The sequence below is a fragment of the Eptatretus burgeri genome, chromosome 6 (genome assembly GCF_056783735.1).
Source record: "Eptatretus burgeri isolate ZD-2024b chromosome 6, Ebu_testis_v1, whole genome shotgun sequence".
In the NCBI taxonomy this organism is placed as follows: Eukaryota; Metazoa; Chordata; class Myxini; order Myxiniformes; family Myxinidae; genus Eptatretus; species Eptatretus burgeri.
Window position 1 is genome coordinate 59,113,803 of NC_140966.1, and position 12,627 is coordinate 59,126,429.

At 43.1% G+C, this 12,627-nt stretch overlaps 1 protein-coding gene across 3 annotated transcripts in view; it reads right to left on the reverse strand.

Moving 5' to 3' along the window:
• TIMM29 (translocase of inner mitochondrial membrane 29) overlaps nt 1–12,627 on the reverse strand; it is a 103,794-nt gene that overhangs the window by 36,857 nt on the left and 54,310 nt on the right. Inside the window, exon 1 of one of the 3 annotated variants that reach the window (XM_085885234.1) lies at nt 8,287–9,319. The exons of 1 other annotated variant lie outside the window; for it this stretch is intronic. In XM_085885234.1, coding sequence (XP_085741360.1) covers nt 8,287–8,341 — 55 coding nt within the window. In that variant the 5' untranslated portion in view covers nt 8,342–9,319. Of the gene's footprint in view, nt 1–4,162; nt 4,209–8,286; nt 9,320–12,627 lie in introns of those variants that run through there. One more of the 3 variants, XM_085885235.1, reaches the window with a different exon arrangement.

Here is a 12,627-nt window from a genome sequence, read left to right on the forward strand (position 1 = left end):
GTTAAGAATTCCCACTTTTTGAACAAAAAAAGGGGAAAATTGTGCACTTTTTAATGTTACATGTATGTTAATATTAGTAAGTTAGGGGACAATCAAAGATTAACAAAAAGCACAAAAGAAGCAATATTTTTCTTACCTTACTGGCTGGTACTACTGCTGCTTGCTTTTTCCATGGCAGCTTTGCTGAGTGACAGCTGTGTGGCTCTTTTAGCCCTTCTGATTATGTCTTTGCTGTATTCTCTCTGGTAGCAAGGGGTGCTATGAGCTAGTTTTTCAATTAAGAGAGCTTCCAGGGTTTTGACACTCAAATTGGGACGAAATTCAGTATGATTCTTCCGTACAAGACTGAGTGCCCGCTCACATGATGCGTTCGAATGAGGAATGACCAAGATTCCCTTCATCACTTTGCTCAAATTAGGATACTTCTTGGCACCAGTGCAGGGATCTGTGAGCTGTGAAATCCGATGCCACTGCTCATCCACTCTCACTGTCTCAGTAGCAATTGTAGCTATGGAGGCGTCTGCCTGGTAGTGAGCGAATTCACTCTCAAGACTGTCTATGTCACTATCACCGCCACTGAACAGACAGGGGAATTTCTTGATGAAAAACTCCACACAGTCAAACCCCACTTCTTGGTGTAGCTTAACATCCAGCACCTGAGCATGCTTGGCTAATTCATCATCTAGCGGCCAGGTTTTGAAGATGTAATTGCAGGCTTTCACATAATATGAGCGAACTGCACTGAAGAAACCTTGGATGTCTGACTCACTCAGAGTGAAGGTGGATTTCTTGAGACTCCTTTGTTCCCTTATCTTATATACAGTTTGGCATCGTTCCCAATCATGAGGTCCTCATCATTATTCTGATGATTTCTGTCAGAGAAGGGTACATTTACCAGAGCAACCGATGACACCGATGGTTTCAAAAACTGTACGAAGATATCTTTCAGAAGACCATTCAATTCTCCGTGCAGGAGATGAATACAGGGTTCGTCTCTTTGGAGCAGAAGATTCCCCTTCTCAAAAAGCTTGTTAGCATATCGAAGGAAGAAACAATAGAGTTTTGTTTGTGGAGACAAGAACATCCTGTTGACACGTTTTTCTCTAGATTCCTGCACAGTGTTTGAGGAAGATGCGCTTTTAGTTGTAGAACTCGTAGTACACTTAGCCGCAGGGCGATCACACTTGCGTTTACTGCCAGCAGAAGAGGTCAGGCTCGTAGTACCAGATCCAATTTTACGTTTGAGGAGAGAGCTTGAGGTAGGTGCAGCCAAGGAAGAAGACCTCTGATTCAAAGGTTTTGCTGAGCTTCTATCAAGTGATTTGGCAAAAGCAGAACTTAACTTGGGTCCTTCTTTGCCTGTAGATGGGACTATCACAGTCTTTCTCGACTCTGAAGGGATCTGCTTTGTAGATGAACATGATGAAGGGCCGGTGATGCTACCTGCTCTCAGCATTGGTTTTGGTGCTGTCCCTGCTGTCTTCTTCGCAGCAGATACTGCAGTGGTAGTGGTGAATGCTGCTCCACTAGTGCTTGATCCTGCAGTGCCAGTACTGGCAGTAGATACAGTGCCTTCCTTCTTGCTCGTTGTTAGTCTTGGCTACAGTTGGTTGCATTTTTCTTCGTACTTCTTCTTTGAAGAAGAGGCGAAGTGGCTCTCACTATTCAATCAGCCTGTCTAGGCACTGACCAAGGGACAGCCACCTTGTTGCGACATGCTTCAGAATCTTGTGTGTCGGGGCATCACAGAGTTCTTGCAGTGCTTTCACTCCTTTGACGCGTTTACTACTTTTGTCCAAGTAGTAGTAAATATCGATGAGAAAGTCATCTAATTCAATGGGTAAGGCCTGAGCCGCGTTCTTGGCCGTATTGTGCATCATATGGCAAGGGCATCCCATGATGTAGCACTCTGGATTTGGTTTGTGGATATAAGCAGCGACTCCTTTGTGCTTGCCCACCATGACAGAAGCATTATCAGCACAAAAGGAAACACAATTTCCCCACGGAATTTTCCTGTCACTGAACTCATGATCAAGCAGTTTGAAAATGTTTTTTCCAGTGGAATCTTGTTTGCACGCAGGCAAACTTAGCAAACCTTGCTTCACAATCCCAGCACTGTTGTCATAGTACGAAATCAGGACAGGATATAGCTGGGCCTCACCACTGTCATTGCTACCGTCTGTAGCTAGGCTAAATGGAGCTAGTCCAGCAATATCGGCAATAGATGAAGCAGTAACATTTGACAACTCACCAATTATTGCTGAAGTTTTTGTTCTTGCACATCCATACTTTGAAGCAACTTTTGAATCTGGAAACATCTTTTGAAATAGAGGTCCAGCATGATCTGAGACTGATATGGGCAAGTTATGTTCCACAATAAATCCACTAAAGAGAAGTTCCGCTCGGGTAACATCCTCTTCCTCGCTTGTCCCTTGTTTGGTGAAATAATTCAGAAGTGTACCGGTACTCGTGCTCGAAGATCTCTCCTTTGCAATGTCTGTGTGCCGTTTGCTTCCAACGTGCTTCCGAATATCATCGCGACCTCCGTGCTCAACTCAAATATCAACGCTGCATACTGTACAATACGCATGATGAATTCCTCTTTCAGACTTTCGAATACACGGGTATTGGAGACTGTATTCGGTCTTGTACTTCTGAGACCATTTCTTGGTCTTCGTAAGCTTATTTTCTGCCATTTCGTAATCAACATCGAGGGCTTGAAGCATCGGTAACTTCGAAGTCGATGTTCCACAGCTGCAGCGCGACTCGTAGAACTCTAGCGGCTGTTAAACACCGCACGGTGGTCGCGACCGCCGGGCTGGTACGGGGCCCAGCTACATGCAGTGAGCGTATCGCATGCATATACACTGTGCATACATACCGCATGCACTGTATTGCACACATACCGCATGCACTAAATCTCAGTGCATGATCGCATAAGCGAGATCCAGACCCAATGTTTCGCTGCTCCTCATTTGAATTTGCAATTTTTTACGTACAATTTGGTAGCAGCGAATGTTATGGAGTTACCACATGCTATACGTAGCAGACGATGCTTTTCATTCAATTCTCATACTAGTACATTCTGATTAGTGAACAGTGCAAAAATATCAAAATTTCGGGAGGATAAGGATAGTGATCGTAAGGGCGGGAGTTTGGGTGAATTTTCGGAAGCCTCCCGATGAAATCGGGAGGGTTGGCATCTGTGCATTACCGTCAGCTGGATTTTTATCCACAACCTCTGAGACGCAAAGGCCAATGCAATACCTGATATGAACCTGTAACTTACAATATAACTCAGGTGTGGCAGACTTGCCTTTGAGTTTTGGAGTCTGGGTTTGATGCCTAAAGAAATCCCATCCAACGTCCTGAGGTCTACATGCAAGGTTGTTACAACACAACATAATGGTGGATTATTTTGAGTGTGGTTTAAGCCAGTTGTCAAATTTGTGAGGCTGTCCTCGTGGCCACGAAGGATTCCACAAAATTTCATCCAAAAGAGAAGGCTATTACACACACACACACACACACACACACACACACACACACACACACACACACACACACCCACACGTAACCTTCCTGCACTCTGGATTTATGCTTCCTGATCTACAGTAGTACTAGCCTCTAGTTGCCATATTTTCTGTGCCTTTATGTAAATGAAGTTCCCATTGATTGCTCTTCTTTCTTTAAAGGCTTGTCTCTATTTCCTCTCCCTCTTTTACATTGCATACTAGGCCCAATAGGTGTGCACAATCTTGCCAATATCAAAATAGCCCTCAATCTGCAATACCATCTAAATTCAGCACCTGTCTACATTCAGTTTAAACCATCTACTGTTCCTGCTGCCACTACCTTTCCAAGTAGACCATTCCATGCATCAACTGCAACTCTTCTTCTTACATATACAGCACTTGGTTGCTTATAACATCACTGGCTGAGGGTGAGGCTATGCTGCTGAGGCAACGCCCCTTGTAGGTTATGGCAGGATTTTTTTAATTTGTTCATGGTGCCGGCGATAACTTGCCTTCTAACATCCATCCATCTGAGAGATGGCGCACACATTGAAGCCTCACCCTGTCTACGAGACACCAGGATGCTGGTTTATAGTTGGGTCAGGAATTGAACCTAAGCTAAACACCTCCGAGGTGAATGTGCTTACCTGTAGGTCTTGGCCATCCTGCCAGCACCATTAAACTATTATTGGAGAAGCTGATGCCTGGAATTGTTCCAAGCTGGTATCAATGACATCATGGATCTTGACAAACCCTTCAGTCAATAAAAGAAACACCCATTGAATTAGTAGGAATGCTTTCAGGTAGTCCAAGTAATTGCAAGTGAAGTGTGCTTAATCACCTTGGTGGTGAACCAAGAAATGGGTGTGGTTCATGAACTTGGAAACAATGAGCTAGTTATCATGGTGTGTCATTAAACATGCCAACTGTGAAATTTCGTTCGTGAGAAAGGAGTGGGAGAAGGAGGAAATCTCCATTGGGCAGTACCTGAACCTCCACCCAAAAACAGGGAGTGTGTAGCGGACACGTGCATGGAAGGTGGAAGTGTATCATTTCGTTTCACCATGCACAATTGAACAATGGGTGGAAAACATTGCTGAAAATATTATCATTTCATTTATCAAAGCCAATGACTGCACCTGATAGCATGTTGTTGACCAAGTGAACCCAAAAAACATTTGGGGCAAAACAACATGGTTGAAAGGGTTGAATGTCCTGCAAAGATGTTAAATATCTTGTTGTCCCCATGTTGTCCAGACACTGAAAGACCTTCCACGGGACATTTCACAAAGAGCAGGCCATCTTGCGTTTGTATCTCAGCCAAATTTTAAAATGCCACCCTAATTTACACATCACCAGCATAGTCACACTCACTAACGATGGGATCAGGAAACATATGACGACATACGAGGTGCATGGGTTGATCGAGTCTGGATTCATGGATACTATCATGAACCGTCATGAATCCTGCAACTGATCATGCTCTCTGGAACCATCACCGGCGATTCATGATATCAGGATCAGTTGGTGGGGCACCTGAGCTCTTCATGTAGAAGCGTCATCTCAAATTTGAAACCGATTCATCATATCATGACTTTGAAGCCGAGAGGACACGTACTCGCCCCTAAGATGTCTAGCCTGGGTTTGAATCCCCGACCCAGCTATAAACTGTCATCCTGGTGTTTCACAGGCAGGGCAGTTCATCAGTGTGTGTGTGTGTCGTCCCTCGGATGGACATTAAACTGGCATCCCATCTGCCGGCATTCGTTGGTAGAAGTTAAAGATCCCGTTGTGTCCTTCATGAAGAGTCGCTAAGCTATCACCGGCACCCTGAACAAATTCCATATTCCTGCCCTAACCAGCAGAGGGGCATTGCATCAGAGGAACAGCCACGCCCTCAGCCAATGATGCTACCCCGCAGCCTCATCGTGCATACGAACGAAGCGAAGTCATTCTGAATTAAACTCATTTTGGAATAAATTTTGCTCAACATACTAATCGTTCCACCCAACCTTTTCGTATTTATCAGAGCTGAAATTTCCTCCAGAATCATTGCCAACAATAAAACTCTCTACCATCAACCTCCTTTCTCTTCCCATATGAATCCACGAATTTTATTTTTTTTTGGAATTTTTTTTTTTTTGGAAAAAATTTTTGGAATTATTTTTGCCAATCACAAAGTGTCAAAAAAAGCCCATGAGGGTCTATTTTCGATTTTATCAATGACGTCACACCTTGATCCAAACGACAGCTCTACATAGACCAACGGTGTATGTCACGCTCGGTTTCTGATACCGATTCTTCCGTCATTAGCAAATTGGAAGGTTCTCAGTGTGTTGCAACTGATCATTAAGATTTTGAAGAAACTATTGGAGACTAAATTAGTGATGGAAGCACTTCTGGGGGGATTATGGAGCCAAATTTTTTCAAACCTTATGCGAGTGATTCAGACCAAGATGGCGGAAGTGTTCGTGAAGATGAAAACGCTGGTCGCATGTTCTCTCCAGATTGGTAGGTTTTGTTTTTCCGTTCAATGGACGGTTTATAAGGAAGGGATTTTGTATTAATTGATAAATCAGTGATATCACTCGAGCAGAAATACCCGTCATCACACGCCAGCCGACACCGCCCAGGCACACTCAGACACCACAGACAAAATGGGCGACAAATGCTTTGCCCCACCGTCGCAGGCTGTCCAGGTGTCTTGTACGTTATGTGATCTTCCCATTTCATACTTTCCACGGACGCCATTTGTGTCTGTGGTCGTGCTGTGGTGCTGTCATGTCGTATTTGTGACGTGGTGCTGTGTTTGTGCTGTGGTGCTGTGCTGTGTTGTGCCATATTTATGCTGTGGTGCTGGGCCGCATTGTGGTGCTGTGTCATACTGTGTCGATGTCCTACCCTAGTGGAGGGGAGATGTTGCTATGGGGGAGAGTGGGTGTGGGGTAGTTGTGATTATTGTGGGGGTGGATGGTGGATGGTTGATGTGTGATTGGGGGGGAGTGGAAGAGGGTGTAGGATGGTGGTGGGTATTGTGGGACTGATGGTTGATGGAGGATTGTGGAGGAGGGCACCCTGAAAGTTTTGGCATCTGAGATCAAATCCTCTCGGAGGAGTAGATGACGATACATACATACATACATACTTTCTCTCAACTATAAATAGATGGGGCTTCATTTGATTTGTAGAAATTTGTCTTGATAATAGATAATTATTTCCAGATGTTCTTGTGGTAACTGCTGCGAAATGGAACAGATGTTTGATTCACCGCTCAAATCACCCCTGTACATACGCTGATAGCTGGGTAGAGATGGTGTTACAGTTTCAAAGGACGGGTGTTTCTTCCGCTAATTTCTAGGGATGGCATCCTCTCTCAATCGTGGCAGATAACCCCAACATCTAATCATCTCTGTTGTCTCATAACAGTGCTCTATAAAATGTTCTGAGCCCAAAAGCGAGCATTGTGTCAGCCTGATCCACATTCAGATATTTTGGACAAACCTAGAGTCTTTCAGCAATTGGTGTGACATGAAACCATCGCGGTTCATATTACTATACAATCACCAAGGACGTATCGACTTGGCATATTTGTGGAAAATCGAAAATTATTCACCGTTTGAGTTCAATCGTAGGGTATCGGTATCGTAGTAGAGTATCGAGGGATAGATTAGCGTCAAGGTGGTCTGAGTGCTTGGGTTCCCCTTTGAGGCTTGTGCGCAGGGGGATGTTATATATATATATATGTATATATATATATATATATATATATATATATATATATATATATATATATATATATATATATATATATATATATATATGTATATATGTATATATATGTATATATGTATATATATATATATATGTATGTATATATATATATATATATATGTATATATATATATATATATATATATATATGTATATATATATATATGTATATATATATATGTATATATGTATATATATATATGTATATATATATGTATATGTATATATATGTGTATATATATATATATATATATATATATATATATATATATATATATATATATATATATATATATATATATATATATATATATATATATATATATATATATATATATATATATATATATATATATATATATATATATATATCACATGCAGAACAGAGACATTAGTAAACGTCAGTGTATTCTTACATGCATTAAAGAACACAAGTAGACGATGGACAAGCACATATTGCATATGGGATTTGAACCTCGGATCCCTGCATCATGAGGTTCAGACAGGAACACGAACCAACAGGCCAACTCATGCTAATCAGCTGACCCGAACCCGAGCTGGGCAGCTTACATCAGATGTTAGCTCTTTCATATGTGAACACTGCATTGTGTTTTCCCAGTTGTCGTCCAGTTCTTCCTGTATGAGCCTCGACCCCCATAATATATATTTTTAAATATTTTATATTTTCAGCTGCTGTTGTTTACGACAACCCAATGTTACGAAATGTATTTTGGCTCGACTCAAAAATACGAGGAGCACTTCACACAGTGGGTTTCAGCACTTCCTCCACTATTATGCAACGACCGATAAGTAATAATCCGAAATGCGACTCTTATGCATGATGTTGAAAAGTATGAAAAAGTTTCTTTGACTGTTAACTGACATGAAGTTGAAGTCAATATTTTGAGACATGGTGATTTTAAACAATTATGTTTTCAGAATTCATAACAAGGGAGGTTCTGCTTGGTTGTACTTAAGAATGTGAGAGCAAAAGACTCACGGCTCGGCTTCGATGCTTTGTAGTCTTGCCACAAAGTTTGCGGGGATCCAGCCATGCAAACAGCTATCGGGGTCGTCCCCTGGCAAAAGGGTCTCACCTTCTTCCGGCGTCACGAGGCCCGCATACCACCAACTGTCGAGGACCATAGGGTCATCCACTCGCCGCACATCACCTTTGTGGAATGTGAGGTCCTCTACTGTGCGTGCTTCATAGTCGAAGAGCGCAACAAAGAATGATGGTCCACTCGGGACGTTGGGTCCTAGGCCATTTGCACTGCCACCACTGCTGCCGGGTCTTGCATTGTATGAAGCCAGAGCCTCAGAACCACCATCGCTGCATGCGTCCACCGTGCATGAACAGTTATCCATACCACAGCTTAAGCCGAGCAGGTATATCGACTGACTGGCAGGAGATGGTGAAATATGGCCAGGTGGAAAGGCAGAGGGAGAGTCATAGGTTGTTTGCAATGAGAGAAGATCATTCATATGTCCTTTCCACTCACCCCAGGCCGAAAGTTTGCTGAGGCTACATCCCCAGACACTCGCAAAGGTGATCAAGATGACAAACAACCTTTCACTTTCGTCCAACGGATAGCTGGGAGGACATATGGAGGCTTTTGAAAGTTGCACGACAATTAGTAGATTGGGTTGTCCTCAAGGTGTCAGAACGTCCAACGGACTTCCAACGACATCTTCATGGTACAAATACCTCACCGGTGGACATACCATTCCTACGATTTGTCCTTTAGTGGATGTACATCTGGAGTTATTAATTTATTTTTACCTTTCGGACGTCTTTGATTCTTCTGGTGCAGTATGATGTCCTTGATAATATGCCTCCAGCGGGTTAATTTGAACAGGCACCGACTTATCTCCTCGTGTTAAACTCAAATCCAGCTTTCCTGGTGTTTCGCGCTGAACTATGTGTGGGTTGAGCCCACTGGCAGTCGTCTGCGTAGTTGTGGACTGCACGGGAAACACACATGACGCTGCAAGCACACAGTCCAGGGTGGGGTGATCCGGTGCGCCATGCTGCCCTTCCCCTCCCTTATTTTACATCTCGTTTGTTTTCCCACGGCTGCTGTTTTTGTTTTGTTTCCCCTCCTCCCCCCGCATCCCTTTAACTATCCCACTTATTATTATTTTCCCCTTTTTGTTGCTTCAGCTTGGCAGCTGAAGCACCACCAGTTTCTAATTTAGACTCCTGCTGTGGTCGAAATCTACATCCAGTTCTATACACATACCCTCAAACTACCTGAGCGTTTGGAACAGATGAAAACAATATTATGAATGAGGTAAAGACCATTTGTATTTCCAAAAAAATTTGATCCTTCTGGATACCATTCCTCTTTCAACGAATCAATATTCGGGGAAACGATATTTCTTTTTTCCGACTGCCTTTCAATTTACCCTTCCACGGACTTTTTTCATTGCCTACGTAATTTTCCATCAAATGCGTAAACTTGGTTTCCACGATCCGTTATATGAACGTGTCGGTCATCCAACCCAAAGGGGAATATGCAGGTTTGGACGTGGAGGTGTCAACTTAATGCAATTAAAGTTTCAGCACGGAGATGTGAACTCGTCCACAATGAGATGGAAAAGCTCAATAGCATTTGCAAAGTGTAAAGTAGATCAGCAACACTAACCTGCTTGGACAGCGCTGCGTATGGAGACCAAGACGAACCATCCGTATGGATTTCATCTACAAGCACCTCATTGAGCTGCTTACATTTCAATGGTTTCAACCTACAACTTATTGAGCTGCTTACATTTTCAATTGTTTAAACGTCTAACTTATTTGGTGCTATGAATTTTCAATGGTTTAACAACCCCCCCCCCCCCCCCAAACTTCATAGCTGCTTACATTTTCAATGGTTTAAACTGCTACCTTATTGACCTGCTTGCATCATCAATGGTTTAAGCCTCTAACTTATCGAGTTGAGAAAGACCATTGAAAATTTCAAATTGAAGTCTTTTAGTCAATTAAACTAGCAATGTCCATGTGGATTTATTAACAGACTGGTCCTCCGATTTAACTTGCACTATGAGCCAAGCCTTAAAAACGCTGAATTTTGTTGTTTATCTCATTCACACCCTTTCCTTTGCCTGACAGCAACAGCCAAACGTCCGGCCAGAAGGGAAGGAAGAACCTTTCTTCCTGTTGTCCATATTTTGTTGCGTGTATAAAATTTCTCTTGCTTTTGTGTTTCCCTTTCAATAAAATTCCCATTTTCACTCCTACACTTCGCTGGCACCCTTTCCTCGACTGTCTCTCGACTCCGTCCTCCTTGAGCGGTCTCAATGGCCCTCACGAAGGAGAATCACCCACAAACCATCAGACACTTGTTAATTCTATATCCAACTGACGTTGCACTCCATTCATTGACTACTTTTTGACTTGAAGAGAACGTTGCGATTATCAATCCGACTTACCACTCGCACTATCATGGAGAATTTTCTTACTCGAGTCTGAAATGCTGGAATGTTGTCAATCGAGTGTGGGTTTAGGAGTTGCTGGAATTATTGCTAATCACTTTTCATTGGCAATTCAGCTGGCCTCTTTGTAACCTCCGCCACCGAAGGTGGACGGAGGTTATGTTTTCAAACCCCGGCTGTCTGTCTGTCTAAGCAGGATATCTCAAAAAGTTATGGACGGATTCGGACGATACGTGGTGGACACGTTGGGTGTGTGACAAGGACCAATTGATTCCACATAGCTGAACATCTGGATACGAGAATTTTTAAAGTGATTCTACACCATTGAGAGACAGGGCCAAAAACGAAATATAACACGATACATCCAAAAGTTGTGGAGCAGTTATGACAAAACTTGATGGATGAGTTGGATCGGTGACAAGAACAAGCCGATTCGATTTTGGTTCAGCTCCAGATGCATATCCGGCCTATCAGTGGGATACAAAATGTAAATTGTTCAGCCTGGTGGAGGTGTGCGCTCTACCGAGTGCCGTTCTGGTATTCCCATTGGAAGCCTTCACTATCGTGATGCAGGGAACCCAGATTCATCTCCTATATATGCACTTGCCCCTTGTTTACTAATGTCACTGCAATTCACATTGCAGTACACAGATACCTACGAGTGCCATTGTCCTGCATGTGATTTATGGACAGGTCCAACTATGAGCTTCAGATCATGATGAAAAATCTTCTTCTTCTTTTGGCTGCTCCCGTTAGGGGTCGCCACAGCGGATCATCCGTATGATCCGCATCGTGATTTGGCACATGTTTTTTATGCCGGATGCCCTTCGTGACGCAACCCTGGTCGCCTCTTACGATACAGGGATATGGTACACCTATTTTTTAACCAGGGTATACACTGGCCCAGTATTACTGGTACTCATTTCGCCGACCTCAGAAGGATGACAGGCTGAGTCAACCCCCTGGTGTATTAATTCATTGGCTCAACGGGGCTTGAACTCAGGACCTCTTGGATCCCAAGCCGCTGCCCTAACCACTACGCCAACACCAGGCTCAGATCATGATGAAAAAAAAATATGGTTGTAAAAAAAATCACATGTACAGTGCCTATAAAAAGTCCACTCCCCTTTTCAAAATTTTCACATTTTGTTGCCTTATAGCCTCAAATTAAATTGCATTAAATAGAAGTTTTTTCCACCTTTATTTACATATCGTAACCCACAACTGCCAAGTGAAAAACAAATTCTACTAATTTCAAAAAAATTAATTCAAAAATACAAAACTAGAATACCTTGGTTGGATAAGTGTCCACCCCCCTGAGTTAATACTTGGTGGAAGCACCTTTGACAGCAATTACAGCTGTGTGTCTGTTGTGATAGGTCTCCACCAACTTTAAACACCATGATTGAGCAATATTTGCCCATTATTCTGTACAAAACTGATCAAGCTCAGTCAAGTTGCATGAGGAGCGTTGATGGACAGCAATCTTCAAGTCCTGCCACAGATTTTCGATTGCTTTTGGGTCATGGCCCTGACTCAAGGACACTTATCTTGTTGTTCCTTAGCCACTCCAGTTCTGGAGTTCTGGAGCCACTCCAGTTCGTTAGCCACGACGCGCTGTTCTGGCACATGCTCCCATACTTGACCTGACTCCGGTGTAGCTTTGGCTGTGTGCTTCGTGTCGGTGTCATGCTGAAAGGTGAACTTCCGTCCAAATTTCAGCTTTCCTGCAGAGGGAAGCAGGTTTTCCTCTTGGATTTTTCTGTGTTTTGCTCCATCCATTTTCCCTTCCATCCTGACAAGTGCCCCAGTCCCTGCTATTGAGATATATCTCCATATACATGATGCTGCCACCACCGTGCTTCACAGTAGGAATCGTGTTCTTTGGGTGATGTGCTGTGTT